The 21,776-nt window shown below is 44.2% G+C and overlaps 1 protein-coding gene across 4 annotated transcripts in view; it reads left to right on the top strand.

Annotated features, from left to right (window-relative positions):
- LOC147028318 (SCO-spondin-like) overlaps positions 1 to 21,776 on the top strand; it is a 431,359-nt gene that overhangs the window by 28,035 nt on the left and 381,548 nt on the right. For all 4 annotated transcript variants that reach the window (XR_015057517.1, XM_085878618.1, XM_085878617.1 and 1 more), the window contains exons 3-10: positions 1,515 to 1,652; positions 2,470 to 2,655; positions 4,942 to 5,024; positions 7,298 to 7,489; positions 17,219 to 17,475; positions 17,656 to 17,758; positions 17,928 to 18,086; positions 18,202 to 18,287. Coding sequence is in view for 3 of the 4 variants with exons in the window: in XM_085878618.1 (XP_085734744.1) it covers positions 1,546 to 1,652; positions 2,470 to 2,655; positions 4,942 to 5,024; positions 7,298 to 7,489; positions 17,219 to 17,475; positions 17,656 to 17,758; positions 17,928 to 18,086; positions 18,202 to 18,287 (1,173 nt within the window). In the remaining variant the exon portion in view is untranslated. The remainder of the gene's footprint in view (positions 1 to 1,514; positions 1,653 to 2,469; positions 2,656 to 4,941; positions 5,025 to 7,297; positions 7,490 to 17,218; positions 17,476 to 17,655; positions 17,759 to 17,927; positions 18,087 to 18,201; positions 18,288 to 21,776) is intronic.

Raw genomic sequence — 21,776 nt, forward strand, 5'->3', positions numbered from 1 at the left:
GGGTAGTTGATAAGAATAAGCCAACTCGATTTTGGAGGTCCGAATCCAGATCCGGCCTCGGGGTGGGATGCAAAACAATAACTGTTCAGCTTGGCGGAGGTATGCGCTCTGCCGAAGCTGGTCTAGTTCCTTTTGTATAGAATTAAAAACAAATTCGTAAAATATGCCCACAAGGAGATGATCAAATTTAGCCCCTCCTTGCAATGCATACAATATATAGCAATAGATTATGGGCAAAGGTAGTGAATAGAAGTAGATAATGGGCTAAGGTAGTGAAAGAAGAGGGAGAATGGAGGTTTCTGAAGGTAGGTTGGGGATTGGTTTTTAGGGTTTGAGATTTAAATGATGGAGGTGTTTTACAAGATGGTTCACAAGTCTTGTTCTGATTGCGATATACCATCCTCTGTTGCAGAGTGTTGGTGCTACTAACGAAGTTTTTTGGCAAGGGTTGTATTGAGTGGTTTGCCATTGCCTTCCCAGCAGTAGTTTGGGCAGAAATTTGTAATTTGTTCATGGTGCCAGCGATACTCTTCGTGAAGGACACCGTGAGATCATTGACTCCCATTTGTATCGCCCATCTGAAGGACGGCACACACAGTGATGAATAACCCTTCCTGTGAAACACCAGGATGACAGCTTATAGCTGGGCCAAGTTTCACATCCAAGTTTGACCGCTTCGAGGTGAGCGTGCATACCTCGAGGCCATGTTGCAAGCTCCATATCTTGTTTCCAGGTCGCAAAGACCATATCTGCATTGTTACATGTAGATGACATATATTGCAGTACAACATGAACAATATGTGGCAGTGAGCTCATGGGTTAATGAGCAGCCACAAACTAACAATTTAATTTGGGTGAAACAAATACACATCCTGTATTGGACTGGCGACTCATCCGGGATTGTGCTACTTAGCCACAGCAGCCCGATGCGCCTCATGGCATGGAAGAAATGGTTCAAACAAATAAACAGGACTAACAAGATATATAGATCACCCTCTGTAGGTTGTAATGGATGGCTGAAGAAAAACCAAGTGAGAGGGGCCAAGGAAGGAATAGGCTGGGGCTTTGTAACTGTGTCCAAAGTTGCTGAGACGCGAGTAATTCCCACCTGGAAACCCGGACACATCTCCATGATAGTCCTCATGTTGCCAGTTTATGTCTGTGTTGCTGAGCAGAAGGGTTTGTTCCTCAATAAGCTCCACCTGAATAATCCTCCTTAGTCACACTTTTAATATGAGTTAAATGGATCTGTTCTCATCACCCCTGCGTGTGCAGTGACCCTCCAACAAAGTGCACCCTTAAAAGCCAGTTCTCCTTTTGCTGAACTTTTTCATTTTATCAGCTTTGTTCCTCTTCTGTTTTCTCGGATTAACTCAATTTTGTTGTCTCACGCCTCACCCGAGCGAAGTGAATTGTAAGGAGCACGGCATTTGGAGTGAAAATTCATATAAAGAGGACCCTGGGTCCCATTGAACTAATCTCATTGCCTCACCTCCTCAATGTGACTGCTCCAGCACTGAGCCTTGAGGAGGACAAGCAGCCGAGATGTTCCTTCCGCTTGTGGAGCAATCCTGTTGCATCAGGAGCCTCAACTATCTACTATTGCTTCTTCATTTGGGCTTGATCTCCCTACCAAAAGTCATTGCCCCCGGGTATGTCTTATGGGACAGCGAAGTGCGTGAGTTCATACCTTTGTTTGAGGTGTTTATTATATTATGCTTCGTGATATTGCTCATCTTTCAGGAGTATTTCAAAGAATAAGTGCAGTGTTCTGGAATCATTTGATCCTCCCATAAATATCATACGTTTTTGAATTAAGAATATGAGGGTATACTTACTTAGTCAATGGGTAATATTGAAAAGAAACCTGTACTGCCATCAGAAGGTGATTATTTAATTTTTGGTGGACCAGAACTACCACCAACAATAGGGTGAGCAAACTAAATCTCAGGCTTCTGTGCTACACCTCAGTTCATGATGTTTTCCTCATCCACAACCTCATGTTTTTTTTTCTTTTCTGAAACTGCCGTCTTTGTATTGACATTGAAGGAATGGAAAAACAAAGAGAATAAGGAACAAACTCTATGCAGTTCTAACGTGTATTATAATGTCACTCTAATGCAGCCACAATTATTTTTGCATTCCACTATCATAACATTTTCGAATTAAACCTCTGTAGTTTCTGTTTTTATGCGCACATCTAATGTGCTCATTCCTGCTTGGTATAATGAGTGACCGCGTAATAAAGGTGCACCTATGATAATTAAATTACACTTATGTGCATTATCTGGTCGCAACATTGTCAAAAAGAAGTGTCCTTCTACCAAAGGCATGATCATTGGTTGTATTTGGCTGGTAAGTGGTGATAATAATTATTATGATTATTATTGCGATGAAATATCGCATTCCTACATCAATTCATTGGGAGAAACTCATCATCTTTCGTTGTGGTCTCGTTCCCTGGACCAGGCGATGGTGTGAACGAGCGGACATGGGACCACAGCACGAGGTTCTCTCCCCAAGGCAGGAGCTATCAGCTCCATGTTCTGCTCTCCTGCACTTCGCTCTGCTTGGGTGGCACTTGGACGCAGAGGTCATGCGGCATGGAGTCCCGCAGGGACCTGGGAAGTCTCCTTCAGCCTGCCGCCTCTACAAGTATGTGCAAATGGGAGGTCGTTAGTAAGTCCGTGACTTGAGATGAAGTAAAAAAAACAAAAAAACAATTTACAGCATTTTAAAACTTTTAAGCCAGGTGCTTCATTGTTAAGCCAGGTACTTTCTGATCTGCTTTTGAGACAACTTTTGTAGCACATCTAGCTTTTGGCCGAAATCTTCCACCCGCTGTGTTTCTGTGTTATTTCACTGCACGGTTCACTTTGAGGTGGAAGTAACCATAATGGCATGAAATGGAATTGTTTATTGAGTAAACGCAGCCGTATGATTCAGGAACTCGTTTTTCATGCAAGGGAGTGAGTCAGTGGGACGAGTTGACAAAAGAGCTGAAATAACTTTTGAACTGAGTGTTTTTGGTTCAAGAAAAGCTTCCTGACTATATGAGGTTTTTCTTTTCATTCCCTCAAAAGACACCTTGAAAGTATGTGGATAGTGGGTAGCGAAGTTAACGAATATGTAATTGTTAACTACAGCGCAAGATTTCAAGAGTGTGAAGGAAGTATTGTTATACTGCATGAAGAGTTAAGTCTGTAAAACAAAGGGAAGTGGCGAGGGGCAGGGATATCTATCTATTTCTTCTTCTGCATCCACTTCTACTTCTTTTTCTTCTTGGGATAATCTTCGGAGGGCTCTTCCAGCCGATCACAAAGATGATAAGTATTGGTTCACGAGTCAGTAAGTGAACACTATATTCGTTATGGGTGTTTGTCTGTTTGTCTGTCTGTTTGTCTGTCTGTTTGTCTGTCTGTTGCTTGTCTGTCCCGAGCATAGCTCCGTGGGTTTTGATCCGATCTTGATAAAATTAGGGTGCGAGGTTTGTATCATGATCGAGTTGTGTTTTCCTGAGAATGTGTGTGGTGCGCCCATTATGGGTGGAGCCACGCCCAAAAAACATGTGTTTTTAGGGGGTAGCCGGTTTCAAGTTACATCTTCTCCGAGGGGGTTTGTCGAATCTGGCAGTGGTTTCGGTATTTGGTTAGCCCAATGGCACCTCCATAGCCGCACGGAGCTCGATTTTTCATTTTCGTCCCAAGGTCAAGGTCATAAGGTCACAAACTTAGAAAATGTCAAAAAAATCAAGAAATTTGGCATCAAGCTTCCAAGGGTTTTCAACTGTTTCGAATGAAACTTGGTATGCAAGTAGTGCTCTTCGAGTACTACAACTTTCATCATTTACGTTTTTCCCGATTCCTGCCAGTTTGCCCGTGGCGTCCCTCGAAGGTCAAAAAATCAAAAAGGCGAACCGTGTACATTGCTCGTGAACCATCGCCCTCTCCAGACTTGTTCTAACTAATTTTTTTGCGAAGTGATTGGAGTAAGGACCAGAATAGGGCAGTGAAGCCGAAATGAACTTAGGGTGGGTGGAGGGGGGATTTATATTCCATCGTCATGCATAGGTAATATGTAGACGTCCCTCAATGATTGGGGGGGGGGGGAATCCATCAATGTGTTCGAATTTTTTTAAAGTTCTTTTAAAGATGTCATTAATGTAAGGACATTTAACATTCATTCAGATAGTGTTCTCAGTTCTCTTGTGAAAACTAATTTAAACGAGCAAAATTACCCATTCCCGGTGATGGAACATCGGCAGTGGGGGTTGGATTTGTCTAAAAAGAGGACAAAATATGCTGGTTGTGAAATACGATTTGGCGTCACCATTATTCATGCCTGTTCTCCTGTCATTTCAAAATTGAACATTGAGCTTTTCAAACGCAGCGTGGGAAGTGTCTGGCGTAAACAGGAGACAGACGAACCACGAACAGACACCATGGTTCAAATGATATAATGCATTGTGTGACTGGAGTGTGTCGGTGGAGACTTCTGGACTTGTACTTGGACGAATAGGTTCATAATAATGAGCATTGTGATTTATAATAGCAATGTATTGCAAAGTTTTATTGCTCTGTAAAAAATATATATATTATAAAATATTTTATTACCCGATAAAAAGATGTTGATTATTTAAATTTGTGTTTTTTTGTTTTTCCTTTGGAGCCAGAGAATTTGGTTCCTAATGGGTCTTGGGAGGTGGTTATCTCGATGTCGATATAGACCAAGCATGTATCTCACCTCCAGTGGTGACATGGGATTTGGTCGTGTTGTAAGCCAAATGGTCTTTCATTCTAAAGATACTGTGCCGTCCAAGTGTAAGTCGGTGGGACAGCCAGCTTAACTTCACACAAAAATCCTTGTGCGTTTCAGGATATACTGTCAATGTGTTCCCGTTTTATGTTACCGTGTCAGTTCGTCTGGTTTTGTGTCAAACAGACCCGAGAAAACCAGACTCGTGGAACTCCCGAAGACCGTTCCCAAATGTTGTTCTGGCTGGTCCGGCCCTCTTTGTGACCAAGGTATATATACATATATATATATATACATATTTTTTATTTATTTATTTATTATTATTTTATTTTATACTTCCACTTATTGTGGTGGCATGATTTTGTTCTTTCAACTGGCTGTGAACAACGGTGCATCGCCACTGCTAGCGAGTTTGGGGTGCCGCTGAAGCATTGCCACTATTACCAGTTCACTGGTACTCATTTTGCTGACTCGGAAGGAAGACAAGCTGAGTCAACTCCACCTGGTGTTAATTCAACAGTCGACGGGGCTCAAACTCAGGACCCTAATATCCCATGCCTGCCACCCTAACCACTAAGCCAACACCAGGCTTTATATGCGTACATGCGACCATGGTTTGGTATGGTATAAACATATTATTCTGCCTCCAATATAACTTCAACTTGAAAACTGTATGGAACATCAAAACCACTACAATTGTCTATTCGGTAACCTGCTCACATCTGAACTGTCCACTTTCATGAGATGGCTCAGGGGTAGTGCATTCTCCCCTTTAACCCGTCTGGTGAAGGATGGCCTCGAGGAACACACACTCACCTCTCGGCTGTCTGGCCTGGGTTTAAATCCCAACCCAGCAATTTCATTCATCTTGGTGTTTCACAGGTAGTATGATTCATCAATGTGTGTGCCGTCCCTTGGATGAACGTTAAACTAGGCATCCCATCTTACCAGTATTAGTTGGTGGACGTTAAAGATCCCACAGTGTCCTTCGCGAAAAGTAGGCGAGCTATCACTGTACGAATTTGAAATTTGGAGCCCCAAATGTGGGCAGTACATTTCCCTGTACTAACTTCTGAACCTCCAGTGGTGACATGGGATTTGGTTGTGTTGTAAGCCAAATGGTCTTTCATTCTAAAGATACTGTGCCGTCCAAGTGTAAGTCGGTGGGACAGCCAGCTTAACTTCACACAAAAATTCAGTTTGTCAATGTGTTGGAATTTTTTTTTTTTTTGGCCCTGGCCAAATTCCAAATTCCTCCCCTAACTATTTAGTCGAGCGTCAGCCCTGGCTCGCCGGTTCCTGAAAGACGGGCCAAAAACTTCCCCTGGCCAACCCCACAAGAACATGGGAATAAGTGTGCCCGTTAAAGAAGAATATGAAGTGTAGGTTGAATTCCCGACCTGACCATAAATTTTAATCCTGGTGCTCCACAGTCAGGGCATTGCAGCATTGAGTGCACACACAGTTCATGAATAGAACATTAAGCTGGGATATTTTTGCCAAATGGAAAATTGAAAATATTGATTTACTGAACCAACCATTATCCACCCTGAAATCATTATCTCTTCAAGAAATTACAGAAAATATTTTTTTAAATGATGGTTCGAAAAATACTTTTCTGAACATTGATTCTTACTTTTGTCCCATTGTGAGCAATGCTGCATAAATCAAGTAAGTCAATAATATAGCGAACTTGATGTTGGCTTAACGGTTAAGGTGGCTACCTTAAGATTCTAGTCTTGAGTTTTAGCCGCTAGCTATCGTTAAATAACACGAGGTGGGTTGACTCGGTGTCATGTTTCTGAAGTTGGCAAAATTAGTACCAGCTTACTGGAAACGGGGCACTGCATCAGCACCACAGCTGCACTCCCAGCAACGATGCAACTAACAGCCACAGGCTGCATACGAAATGAAAAAAAAATAATGTTGGAAAATACTCTTCTTTGACATTCTTGTCGAAGGTTTCGCTTTAAATTCCCGACATGCACTGCCGGGGGCGCTCTGAGCTAAGACATCGCATGTCCAGTCTTGTGAAAGAAGTGGAACCTTGCCGTAACCCAGCTTATATCTAGTATCGTGTGGATGAAGCAGCATTTAAGTGTTGCATTGGGATATGGAACTCACAGTTGACCTTCCAATTTTTGATATTCCCTGCTGTGCCGATATCAGGTTTGAGTACTTCTTGCAAAGTATTTTATGGATGATGGTGTTCTTGAAATCCTCATCCTGATAAATTGCATTACCTGCTAAATTAGTGAGCTGGCTGTTTGATTGAGTGGTTAAAGGTGTTTCTTTCTCCACTGACTGGTGTGGGTTCGATTCCATAGGCTGCTCACTCTCAGCAACCCATACTTGGCAAACGTCATGAGTATTGCCAAACTCCCCTCGAGTTGAGGGAGACTTTCTTCCTACAATGGAATGAAATAGGTTAAAGATGAGCGATGTGGGGAAGAATTTATGATATAGTATTTTATGATTATTTATGGCAATTCTTTACTCTTTTTCTTGCTTCATTCCCATTCCTTCTCTCTATAATTTGCAGAGATATCAGACAATGGGATTTGTTACTCTTCTGGCGATTGTGATATGGAATTCGCACAACTTGACACGGCAGATGAGGGTCCAACAGGAATTTTGGGTCTGGAAACATGCTGTGGAAATGGATCACGTGGGAGCTGGCGGAATCTCTCATCCTCCGTCTGTATCCCATGCACGACATCATACCTTGGTGATGGTAAGGAGAATTTTTATTTACTACTGCAGAGGCATAGGCTTGTGGAAGAGCTAGACAACAGATGATGCAAGGCCAGCCCACTGATAAATGAAGCAGAAAGGAACAAGTGTATATAGAAACACATAAAGAGCCAAAGGGTGCCGGCAATCTTGTCCATATCTGTCTGAAGCTTCAGACAGAGATGGACAAGATTGCCAGCATCCTCAGTGAGAATGGATATCCTGAGTATATCATCAGGAGGTTTATGCACAAATTCCTCACGGCTCCAGATGAGCGGAAGATGGGTCCTGAAAAGTGCCTGGTCTACATCAAGATTCCTTGGAAAGGGAAAATGTCGCATTGATATTAGGAACAAATCAAAAGATGCATCTCAAACAGGTATCTGGCTCTTCGTCCAAGAGTGATTTTCACCTCTCGACGTCTGATTCCTGCAGTTAAGAAGGATGTTCTGCCTGCCTCAAAACTTAGCAATATTATTTATGAGTTCACGTGCCGGTGTGATGCTCGGTATGTAGGCAGAACTACCCAGACTCTGACTGACAGAATCAAACAGCACGTCCCTTTGTCCATTGGGAAAAAACACTATTGGTACATGAATACAGCCGGTTCGTGCTTGTAGGAAGGTCCCAGAATCAATCCCAACGTCTTGTGTGTCTGATATTGGACATCATTTGATTGTGAATGCAAACCGTGCTGAACATTATAATGTGGATGCATTCAAGATATTGGGTGGAGGACGAAGTGTAACACATCTCCGAATACTGGAAGCGACATTTATATATTCCATGGATCCAATGTTATGTCGGCAAAAAGAGTTTGTCCACTCGCTTTGCTTATTTCTGCAAAGAAGAAGCGGAACACGAACTCATCTCACGATCATAGATGGTGATGAAGAGGATTCTGCAACAGCCTTAGGGGCTCTGCCTCAGACTCTGCAAACTCCAATTGGAAAGCTGAACACTGAACAGGCTCCTCCCACCTTGACTGTTGGAAGGTGATGACACATCAGTGGAGAAGGTCCATCGGAATTGACATTGCAAACTGTTTGGGAGTATTTGCACCTGGGGGTTTCCTTCCCTTTAGTGTACGTATGTTGTTTGTGGTGCCATACCCAGCTCGTTCTCTAATGACTGCAATCCAAGGTTTGCACTTCACGAGTACGAACGATCGTACAGGTCAGCTACCAATCAATTGGATCTTTGTCAGTCGGGGTCTGTGACTTCTGAGTCGTGTTGCAGTGATCACATCAACAGCGTAACATTTTTGAAACTTGTATTTCAAATAAACAGACACAAAGTCAAATGAGGAAGTTCACCATTACATACAATGCAATGTCCAACAACGATTTCTGCATTGAGTTGTGTCCACCCAGTGTCTCTGTCCTGCCGGCTAAACTCACGCATTTTCACATCGTCCACCAGGGCTGTTGAACGATTGAGTCTTGTCACATCGTTCTCTCTCGTACGCTGGCCCGTCCAGGATGATTGAAGATCTCAAAGGAATTTTTTTTCCCAATGCACAATCTAATGAGTCTTGATCAACCTGATTATAATCGGCTCCACGCATTAACAACCGCTCTGGACATTAACACCTCGTTCACTCATCAGAGTTAAATGGAGCACGGGAATGATGGAAACTGACAGCTAGTCACACGTCATCCGTCTCTCTTCACCTCCCTCTCCTGGGTTTGCATAGTATCACAGAACAATCCCATGCCTTCAGTAACTGTGATTCTCATCCATACTAGAAGTTTTCTCTGAGAACGTTCGAGCATCTTCATGAATCTTGCCAGGCAGTTTACAATTTAATACTGCCATCTCTGGTCAAAATTAGTTCATTCACCCTCTCGAGTCCCAGGGGTCATCGGTGACCCATGCAATTTTGTTTGATTTCTTTGTTCACCCAGAACATTTTGTGGGCTCTTGAGGGAATCAAGCAGTTTATATTACAATTTACCGATGTGTGCTTCAGAAAACTTATAACATGTAACCGTCAATTTTATTTGCTCATTTATAGGCATTTACCAATGCTTATTCACAAATACCACAACATCTAGATTTAACTGACGCAGATGAAAACTTCTGAAGAGTTTCAGGAAGGAAATAAATTTTACAAAAGAGACAAATAACTGCCATGCTCTGTGTTCTCACATGCAAATGAGAAACAAGAATATTGAAATAAAAAAAATTGTTTTCTTCATGAATGAAGATATTTATACATTGTCCACTTGTATGAAACCACTGCTAAGGAATCCTCCTTGTTAGCATTGTGTCAGCAGAGGAGGGAAGGGTGGGGTGGAATTCTAGCATTAAATTTTATAAATGTCCAATTTTGGGGCAAAATTTGGAAGTTCACCAATTTGTGAAGCATGACACACCTGGTTTTCAGGCTGAGAAATACACATTTTCTTGGCCAATTGAACATCTGAGAAATACACGTATTAGGTGGAATATGTATACTATAATCATCTGACAAGATGGTGCAGAGTTAAAGCAGGTACCTTTGGCCTGTCTAGTCTGGGTGTGATTCCCAATCTGACGATAAACTGCTAGATTGGCGCTTCGCAAGGAGGGTGTTGCATCATAATGTGCCATCCCTTGGATGGACATTAAGTTGCTTGTCCCATTAAGGATTAGTTAGTGGACGTCAAAAGCTCCCATGGTGTCTTTTGACGAAAGGTTGGTGAATTATCACCAGCATTCTGAAGAAATTTATTCCATGTTCCTGCCCTGACTGACTGCTGGAAAGGCACTGGCAAACAATCCAGCATAACCCTTGCTAAAATACTGCTTTGGCAGTACTGAACCTGACCTCGAGCAGAGCACAGAACAGCAGTCATCTATACTAATAAAAGGCTGTGTGTGTGTGTGTGTGTGTGTGTGTGTGTGTGTGTGTGTGTGTGTGTGTGTGTGTGTGTGTGTGTGTGTGTGTGTGTGTGTGTGTGTGTGTGTGAGAAGTAGCTCCGGGGAGATTATTGGATGGTGCATCGTCTGTCCTTCATCACCTGTGCTGGCAAAAAAAATTAAAAAACTGGGTCTGAAGAGGTCTACAGAGTGAGTTTACAGGGGTGGGTTTCCTCCCCAAAGATGTATTTGCTTTCTTCTCAAACGATACAAACAATTCCGACGAAACTTCACGCCAACCTTCATCACCCATGATGTACCAAAGTTTGTTCATGACATTAGAAAAATATGCTTTGAGGGGTTTGACCTCCAAAATATGTATTTGCTTTCTTCTCCAAAACTACACACATTCCGATGAAACTTGACCACCATCTTCACCACCCAAGATGTTCCAAAGTTTGTTCACGACATGAAAGAAAATATTCCATAGGCATTTACTTTCTTCTCCATTATATATTTTGTGGATCACCATGCCAACCAGTGGTTGCCTGGTTATCTTATCCAGCCACGACCAGGTGAGCCCCCAGAGGTACTACCCCTAAGTTTTTAATATCTGTGTGAGGTTATTTGTCATCATTCCCGTAGGTCCAGCTATCACTGGTACAACTTTGGCATTCTTCAGCTTCCAGGATCTTCTCACTTCATTCTTGAGATCTTGGTGTTTGGTCATTTTCTTGATTTCTGCATCGTTTAGTCCAAAACTACTGCTATTTAACACCTCAATCAGCAATGCCTTCTTCTCTTTGTTTTTTGTACCCAAGTGTGATATTTGTTTTCGATGTTCACACTCGATGGGATCATTCATTTGTACATGAGCTGTAGGTACTTCCATGTTTTCAGTGATTACTTTTGGTTCATGTTCCGATAAGTTTCAGAAAACGCTTGCTATATTCATTATTCCATTTTATTCATAATTTGTGTTGTATATTTTTTGGAATTCATCATCCAAAACAGGCTGTGATGAATATCCCTTTCACAGTCTCCCTCTTCTCGCTCCCTGACTGTGAAGCTGGGCAGGTATCTATATCCACCGCCTAATTATATATTTTCCCATTAACAACAACTGTTTTTTTTTTATAAGCAATCAACACAAAGATTGGTATTCCCATCAGCAAAGCAACAAGTCTTACATTGCAGTCTATTCAGAGAAAAGTTTGAAAGAATGTTGTCAAACGTCAGATGTCATCTCTCATTTTGATTAACAAGAAGCATATTATTTTTGTTTTGCACAAAAATGTTCCTTTTCTCATGGCCATGTTGCTGCATGAGTTTAAATTTGACCCAGCATCAAGCGACTTTCACCATTCAGCCTCTTCAGCTTCAACCACATTTTATATCCCTTTGACTAAAACACACACACACACACACACACACACACACACACACACACACACACACACACACACGCATTTAAAGGCCATTTTCCCCGCTAAAGCGGGGGTTAGCCTTGCGGGCCCCATGACAATCTTCTCTACTTTACCCTGTTTTCTGCATCTCCCCTTCTTAATCCCCTTGCCCACATTTCCTTTTCCACCACATTGAGCCAAGTTTTTCTCGGTCTTCCCCGTCCTCTACTTCCGGCTACACTCATTTCCAACACTCCTCTCACCCAGTCACTTTCATCCTTCCTCAACACATGACCCAACCATCTCAACCTGTTTCTCTTCACAACCTCCATCATAGACTCTATTCCCATCATCTTCCGCAAGTCATCATTTGTCTTCCTCTCTCTCAACGATACTCCACACATCCACCGAACCACTCGCATTTCCACCCTTTCCAGCCTTTGTTGCTGCTCCATGTTCAGTACCCATGTCTCACTCCCATAAATCATCGTACTCCTCACACATGTAGCATACACCTTTCCCTTCAGCTTCAACGACACTCCCCTCTTTGTCAGCACGCCACTCAGTTCCCGAAACTTCTTCCATGCACATCTCACTCCTGCAACCGTCGAAGAGTCTGATCCACCTTCTCCATTCAGCATGTCTCCGATATAGCAAAATGTTTTCACCCCTTCCAGCTTCACACCATCTCCAAGATCCAACTCAACAATTCCTTCATCTGCTGCTCCCTCGATGCACACCTTACACTTGAATGTAGCTGCCACACTGGTTAATGACCCTCTCACCCCACTACATTTTCGATGAACCCATTCAGCACACATTGTACACTGAATGGAGTTCACTCCGACACCCTTCCTGCAAACAGCACACGGCCACTTCCCAGTCCTTTCCACCTCACCACATGCTTTACCACTTGCCATCACCTTCGTCTTTCCGATATTCACCTTCAAACCTTTTGCCTCCATACATTCCTTCCACTTGTTCATCTTCTCCTTCAGTCCATCCAGACTCTCTGCAATCAACACCAGATCATCTGCATACAGCAGCTCCCACGCTAAACCCTCCTTTACCCTCCGAGCCAGCACCTCCATCACAACTACAAATAGAAGTGGACTTAGTACCGACCCCTGGTGCACTCCTACCCTCACCTCAAACTCACCACTGTTCCCATCCTTCGTCCTTACAGCTGTGCGTGCTCTCTCATACATGGCCATCACTACTCTGATCAACCATTCCTCCACTCCTAACTTCCTCAATGCCCATGCCATTACTTCGCGTGGGACCCTATCAAATGCTTTCTCCAGATCAACAAACCCAAAAAACAACTTCTTCCTCTTCTCCATGTACTTCTCCTGCAACTGCCTTACAATAAAAATTGCATCTGTCGTTCCTCTTCCTGGCATAAATCCAAACTGCATTTCGTCAATCTTTACCTTCTTCCTTATCCTCTTCTCCAACACCCTTTCCAATACCTTCATTCCATGCTCCAATAACTTTATTGCTCTATAGGAGCCACAGTCCAGAGGGTCACCTTTCCCCTTGTACAGAGGGACGAGGGTACTCGGTTCCCAATCCACTGGAATGCGGCCTTCTTTCACCACCAGATTACAGATCTCTGTCATTCTCTTCACACCCCAACTTCCCGCTGCCTTCAACATATCTCCCACAACTCCTGTCGGCCCTCCTGCTTTTCTACTCCTCATTGCTCTTATAGCTTCCTCAACTTCCTTCTCAGTTATCTTCTCTGCTGGTCCTAAAACTGGGTTACTCTCGATGTTTCTATCCCATTCATTTTCTACATTCAACAGCCTTTCCATATATCTCTTCCATCTTCCTTTAATTCCATTTGAATCCACAACAATTTGTCCCACTTCATCCTTCAAGCAACTCACCCCCGTCACATCAAATCTCTCTCTCGCTATCTGCTTTGCAATCCTGAATACCGCCCTCTTACCCTCCTCCAAATCCAAGCGTTCTCCAAACATTTTCCTATGGGCCTCCTGCGCCTTTGCAACCTCTTTCTTTGCAGCCTTCTTGGCTTCCTTATAACTTTCATGTGCAGCCTCTTCTTCCACCATATCCTTTGCCTTTTGCCATTCCTTGAACTTCTTCCTCTTCTCTTCAATCGTCTTTCCAACTTCATCATCCCACCACCATGTTTCCGAGTGCCTCGGTGGTCCTTTTGTCCATCCACATACCTCACCAACGGCTCCCAATAGACTATCTTTCATTGACATCCAACCACTTTCAAGCTCAACCACATCATCTTCAACCATACTCAGCCTCTCTCTTAATGCTTCCTTCACTGTCGCCTCTTTCAACCTCCACACCTTCATCCTCGGTTGGTACTTCACCCGCTGAATTCTCCGCACACCTTTCACCCTTATATCGCAGACAACCAGGTGGTGCTGCGAAACAGTCTCCTCCCCTGGGATCACCTTTGTGTCCCGGAGGTTTCCCCTATCTCGCTGACGCACCATCAGGTAGTCAATGGTTGTCGCCAACCCACCTGACGTGTATGTAATAAGCTTATTATCCGCTTTCTGGAAGTGAGTATTACAGATCAACAAATCAGCTCCATCAGCAAACTCCAAGATCCTTTCACCTTCTCCATTTCTCACACCATATCCATAACCCCCATGGACTCCCTCAAAACCGTCTGGACTCCTTCCCACATGTCCATTCAAGTCTCCTCCAACCACAACAACTTCCTCATCTTTCACATTTTCCATCAACTTCTCCATCGCACACCAGAACATGTTCTTCTCTTCATCGCTTCGACCGACCTGCGGGGCATATCCCGAGATGACGTTCACCAAGAGATTTCCGATCACAATTTTCACCATCATCAACCTTTCACTCACTCTAGTCACACTCACTACACTGTCTACAAACTCCTCAGAAAACATTACAAAACATTACATTACAAAACATTACATAGAAAAAGAATCCAATATCAGACAAATTCAAAATTTAAAATAAAGATGATCGGTCATGGTTGTTGAAAGCAAACTTAAAATTGGAATGATCGTAAGAATGATTAAAAAAAAACTAAGATATAGTAAACAAAGGGAGAAAACAAAACTGCAGGTTTGAAAATAACCCAAAAAGATTCGACCACAAACTATGGAAACAAAAACAAAATGTATCAAATCCGCCGAGAAAGATAAACTTGAAAATTTCTGGAAAGGAATATATGAGGACCCAAAATAACACAACAAAGAGGTGGATTGGATCAAAAACTTAGAGGAAAAAAATATCCAAAGGATGCCTTCAGTGATATTTGTTGACGAAAAATAAAAAAAATAAAAAAAACATGCAAAAATGCCAAATATTAAAAGCCCAGGTCCAGGTGGAATTCCAAACTTCTGGCGAAAGCAACTAGATGCTCTCCACAATCGATACGCTTCAGCATTCAACAAACTTATCCAAGGGGAGGAAGTATTGGATGAGTGGCTTACAGAAGTTAACACCTTTCCCATCTGAACCCAATCTGAAGAAACCCAACTACCTTGCAAGTACATACCAATAAACATATCTACAAACAACAACAAACTTCTGATTGGACTCATCACAGAAATGATCTACCACCACCAAACACAACAAGGCGGTCAAGAGGCAGAACAGAACGGATGTAAGAGAGGATGCTACAGAACGATAGATCACCGACTACTAAACAAGACCATACTTGAAAACTGTAAAAGCAGAAAAACAGAAGAACCAAATTATTTCCAGCATGGATAGATTACAAAAAAGTTTTTGTTCGTATTCCACACTCATGGATGATAAAATACATACAATTGTACAAGATCAATCCCCAAATAATCAAATTGAGAAAGCAATGAAGCTTTGGAACACCACAATTATTACAGCACTTGGAAGGAAAAATCGAAATTCTCGGAGTGAAGATATGTCATGGGATCTTCCAGTGTGATAGCTTTTCGCCTCTCCTGTTTTGCCTGGCCCTGGACCCACTGCGCAACCTCGTTAATGAGCAAGAACATGGATACACCTGGACATCCAATCAGAGAGCATCCAAAGAGACAAGAAAGGTGACACATCTACTGTAGATGGATGATCTAAAACTCTTTGCACCAAACAATGGAAAATTTACAGAACAACTAAAATTTGGTAGCATTCTGATTGGTGGGTCGAGAGAAGAAGATTTTGGAAGGAATTTGCGTGACCAACATTTTGACAAACTTCCGGTCACGTGATTGGCATGACCTCCGGAATTTAACATCACGACCCTGTCCGAATGTCCGAGCATTCTGGCTGGAGGGTCAGGAGAAGATGATTTTAAAATAAATTATTGTGATTTTCCCAAATGTTGACTGTCGGTCATTTTGACACTTCCGGTCATGTGATTGGCATGATTTCTGCAATTAATATCCCCACCCTGGCCTAATGTAACCCAAATTTGGTAGCATTCTGACTGTTGGGCCCGGAGAATAAGATTTTTGAAGAAATTTACGGTCGGCCATTTTGACCTACTTAGTCAAGTGACCGGAATGAGCTTTGCAATCCCTCTTACCAGACAGGAGGAGAACATTGCTACCAATTTTCAGCTGGATCGGCCCAGCGGTTTGGCCGAAGAAGTCAAAATAGGAGATGGATGGACGGACGGTGTGCGGTGACAATACTTATCTGGAATTTAAATTCCAGATAAGCTAAAAAAGAACCACATGGAGATCTTACAAACCATCCCTAGGAATAGTACTGCAAACAAACTGTAGTTCGAAGCTGTCTGGGGCTCAGTGACGATCCTGAAAAGAGCCTTCAGAACAAAACTTTGGCACAAAGAAAACTTCATAGCTTGGTCCATGAATCATGATCCCTTAGTGAAATGGAGGTGGATACTTCGAGACTTTGGAGTGCTCCCTTCCATCTTTTGAAACCCACACATGGAAATAACAGCACTGAGAAGATTCTGAAAGATATCGTATCATGTTCACCCTGCTGTCGGTATCTTGCCCTTCTACCAACCATCACCTCTCTTCCATGAAGTGTATTTTTTTTATTTGCAAAACAAGGTTCTTCATGTACATGATGGTAGGAGAATATTGACAAGCCGAGTCCGAGTCATGACGTCTCAAGTCTCAATTTAAGCCCAATTCTTCACATCTCAACCTGCGGTCAACTGATCTTGAGTGCAAATTGAGTGAAAAGGAAACTTGTGTTTCAGTCCTTGGACTTTGAGGACTTCTAAGTGAAATTTTACATTTTGATACACATAGTCCTGAACTTTATTGTGAGATCTTATAAATTACAAATGTATAATCTGTTTTACATGCCTTGTTGGCGACTACTTTACATGATCTGTCCAGAGTTTCGATTCAAAAAAGGTAAATGTGTTTATTCATAGTTTAAAAAACGACTATTAATTAAATATGAATAACAACTAAGATCAAAATTGGAGAGAAGATTTCTCAGATAAATTAACCATTCAGTGATTTTTATTTGCCTCTCACTTGTATTAGGCTTGAGCTTTGCTCGGCATCCATGGAGATACCCAGCATCGGCACGGAGGCGAGTAGGTCGAGCTGCAACCCCGGGCCGATGGGTGCCTCCCCACAGAGTGACGTGTGCAACCTGGGGGGGGTTTCACTTCCGAACCTTTGATGGCCAACACTTCAATTTCGCTGGAACTTGTGGCTACGTCCTAGCATCATCGGCCGACGCCTCGTGGGCATTGTATACGGCTGGGATGGTTTGCCGGGATTCCGGCTGCACGTTGGTATGTTCGCTTCTCACTCCAACCTGTGCCTGTTGGAGTGTAAATTATAAGTAGCTTTACTTGGAAGATATACACAGTCCTAGTAAATGAAACCCTAACTGACAAAAAAAAATGGTAGCTGTGTGAGCCTGTGAGCCTTTTCCAGGATACACATGGTCATCATATTTCATCGTTTTCCAGGAGCTGAAAATGACGTTTGGAATGAAAACTGTTAGTACACTGGATGGCTCCCTTTTTGTGAATGGTTTACCGGTGCCTCTTGGACGCCCATTTTACCACAATGGTAAATGCCATTTTTGGCTTTGTAAACTTCAGATACAGTTTGTTGCTTTTATCATCCATCTGTACTATTTTTTTTTTCTTAACGTGATGTTATAGGCCACAGAGTTTGATGTAGCTCTGCAGTCAGGTAACCTCACTTTCTTGCCATGTTTACTGTATATGTATTCCAGAAATTGTGGTGCGCTGGTTGGGTGACTTTGTCTCCATTGAGAGTGGCTTGGATGTTCGAGTATTGTGGGATCGAGGAGCAACCGTCTACATCAACATTGGCATTGAAGCGAAGGGAAATACCCAGGGACTCTGTGGGGTCTACAACGAAGACCCCAATGGTGAGTCGTCACAATTGGCAACAAGAAACGCACAAAAATAAGGTCTTTGCTGGAGTTTAATGGGCACATTACATAGATCATCAGATTCACCCATACTTTGTGCCCGCACTTGTAGACGACTTTACAATGCCGGGAGGAGATCTTGCATCATTGGTCACCAACTTTGGAAACTCGTGGCGGGTGATGGAACTTCAAATACCCGTAAGAGTGCTGGCTGAATTGTTTTATACATTTGTATGATGCTGTAATTGTAATAGACATCCACAACCATCCTTGACCATTTTGTGGAACGTCGGCCGAAGCCCTCAGTTTTTTTTCTACCGCCCTCATTTTTCATCTTTATTAGCTTTTAAATTTGTTTTCTCCATAACAGCTTGAGCGATTGACATGAAACTTTCAACATAGGAGCGCCTAACCATGGATCATTTTTTACCCTGACGTTTGATTCTGTCAATGGGAGCGGTTTTCAAATTGTTTTCTCCTCCCCATCCTCCTCACATTTACGTCATTGCAGTGATTGGTCGTCAGATTGGTCGCCAGACCGTCCACGAGATCAGTAACCAATCACAACTCGAGAGCTTCAGATCTCCTGTCAATCATAGAGTTAGGCCACGCCCAGGCACGTGGTCAGTCCATCTTTACCATTTAAACAGTCAGACACAAAGGACATGTCTTCGTTAAGATATGGATAGATTTGTGTTTCTGTCATCTTTAACTGCAATGTCACCTTACATTGTGGAGTCAAGCTGACAGGAATTTGTATCTACATTTATTTTATCGAAGAAATCAACATCATGGCATACTGTTGCGGGGCCGGGACGTCGGCCGCGAGCATGACCACCAGATGGAGCAGTAGAGTTGGCTCGACCGATCGCCTGGAATTCAGATTGTCGCCCCGGATAAGTCCGGAGTGAACGGGTCCTCTATCAGACCGAAATTCGCCAATGGATAGACCACGTGGGGTCGGGTCGACTGCCAATTTCAATTTACCTAAATACCCACGTGGTCCGACTACCAGGGAATTTCACCCTCGACGGAACTCATACGAAAATGAGCCGCTTAGCGTGCTCGTTCCGTGTGCGATTCCGAGCGGTTTAATCACCGAGAACCGTCGGTCCAGATGTCCCCTTACGGCGGCACAACAGCCTTGCTAATCTTCCCCAGCACGCGACACGCTAAGTCAATGAAGGAATTGACACGAACGAGCTGAAAGCATTTAACAAATGAGGGTTTATTTATACAATAATAATGAGGGGGATTAGGGAAGCACGTAAGGGCAGAACTAAACCGACTATTGAGAATGCAATGCAAATATATTGTTACGGCTGTGGAAATTTGCATTACACCATGTAATGGTGTAATGTATCTCACCCATAGGTGAGATATCTCTAAGTACATGTGTAGTTAGCCCCAAATCCGTTGTCTCGAGGGAATTTATGTGATTCATTTGGGCTGCGACGCTTTGAGATAGCTGTTTTTCTGTTCTATCTTTATTTTGAACCAACCACGTCTCAACCGCGATCACACAACAACCGCCACGCCAGCCATCGTCACCAACTGCAACCATGCTCCAACCCTCAGACAACAACAACAACACCAACAGCCACGACCTTTACCTTCACAACTCAATCCCGCAAACATCGCATCACCGTCATTCCCAAACGGCACCATAACCATCAAACCACCACCGAAAACCCTCCACCACCTTCACCTCTCTCCTTCTACGGCCATTCCTGCACCACCTGTGAACACTGAGCGTCGGGCTGTCTCGGGCTCGTTCAGCGATACGCACCGAGCCGCGAGCGCAAATAGCGGCCTTTCCGAAGGAGAATTCGGATCAAGAACGCTACACGCCCACTTCTGATCCGTCTAATTAGCAAGCGTGGAGCGGCTTGGCCCCGCCTCCAGGTGCGTCTGTGTGAAATCGATATATGCAAATTCTAGGATCAGGGGAGGTTCACGCCCACTTTTGCTCCGTTCAATTGGCGAGCGTGGCTCCGCCCCCGAGGTCATCCTGATGCGGATATTTGCATATTGTTTGCTCCTGCCGGCCTATAAAACGGCGAGCGCAAGGCGAATCGTGGGAGATTGTGGCAGTAGCCGTGTGTGTCGGCAGGGCAGAGTGAGTCGAGTCATCGGTGTGGCAGAGAGTGGAGTCGGGTGGCGAAGTCATCGGTGTGGCATCGAGTTGGGTTCTGCAGTCGGCTGAGGAGAGTTGCGGGAAGAGGCAAAGGAGCTTGGGTCTGTGGCGAGAACGACGGCGGTCGGCGACGAGATCGCGGTGTGAGATCGCTCGTCGCGGGACCCAAGCCAGCCAGCCATTCTCCTCCCCCAGGGCATCAACAATTCCCCCTTTCCCCTGCACTGAAATAGTGCAAAAAGGGGGCCCCGTTCCCACCCCACTCCAAACGTCGTGCCAACGAAACCCGCCAAGGAGCACGGAGTCGAGACACAGCCACGCGGCCACATCTGCTGCTCGTCCACCAACGCGTCACGAGGACGCGGGTAGGACCCCCCCCCCCCGGTCTCGCGGACCTGGCCGCTCCTCCAGGTCACGCGCACATATTGGCCTCCAGGCCTATCTGCCCCCTTGTCTATGAGGGTGGCTTCTTTCCTTTGCTTTTGAGTAAATGTGTGTTGGCGCCGTCTGTAAAGTAGAACTGTATAAGTTTTGCCATGTGAACGCGTATTCGGTAGTAACTCTGTGTCATTGTTTCTTTTGTTTTAACTGCTATATGTGCATTTTGGCTGTATATGTGTGCTTTCCATGTGTCGCGTAATAAATGTGCATTGTGTGAACTGTTTTCCTGTTTCGCTTCGTCTCCTTCCTTTTAATTGACCCTCCATCCTGCTTCACGTAAAGGGTTCGTAGTGGGTGCAAAATGCCCGGTAAATAATCTGAACCGTCGAGTTTGACGATAACTCCGCTCGGTTATCCCGATAGTACGGAACGGGCCGCCCAAGCGGCTCGTGTCCAGAGTCAACCTGCGGTGAGGTACGATCACCCGGTTAACCATCCGCGTGGTTACTTAGGTTGGTCGAGTTTGGCGAACAACCCTATCCTACGCGGGTGGCCGATTGGCACGATTGTGGTGAGGTCGAAAGGCCCACCCGTGACTGGCTTCGGGCAATAGTTCCCGGAGGGTCACGACTGAATTGTCCGTCCGGTGGGCGACGCGGTCGCGATTCGAGTGACGTGTCCGTCCGCACGCCGGCGGGCGCGAATTCGCAACAATATACAGCACAGGCACTTAAACAGTTTTCTTCTTAGTAGACGGACCCACGAACACACACACACACACACACACACACACACACACACACACACACACACACACACACACACACACACACACACACACACACGCACACCCCAATAATTGGACCGAAAGGTCTTTATTTGGACCTCCACCCCGGAGGATAGTCGGGCTGAGGACCAGGATGGCTGGCTACCTGGCCGCGAACGCGCGACTGGACGTTCCCTCCTTCCGGGAGCTCCGGTCTCCAAAGGACTGGTGCGATGCAACCGAACCCAGCCGAGGTGAGACGAGGTGTTCGCCCAAGCTTGTGATTGTGTGGAAGAGGAGGTGGAGGAGGATGACGATGCCGCCGACCAAACCTGACAGGCTTCCCCGAGACAAGCGCTCCAGCGAGATGACGACCGAACCCAGCTAGAATGAGATGGGTCGC

This window comes from Eptatretus burgeri, chromosome 4, assembly GCF_056783735.1.
Source record: "Eptatretus burgeri isolate ZD-2024b chromosome 4, Ebu_testis_v1, whole genome shotgun sequence".
NCBI classification, from domain to species: Eukaryota; Metazoa; Chordata; class Myxini; order Myxiniformes; family Myxinidae; genus Eptatretus; species Eptatretus burgeri.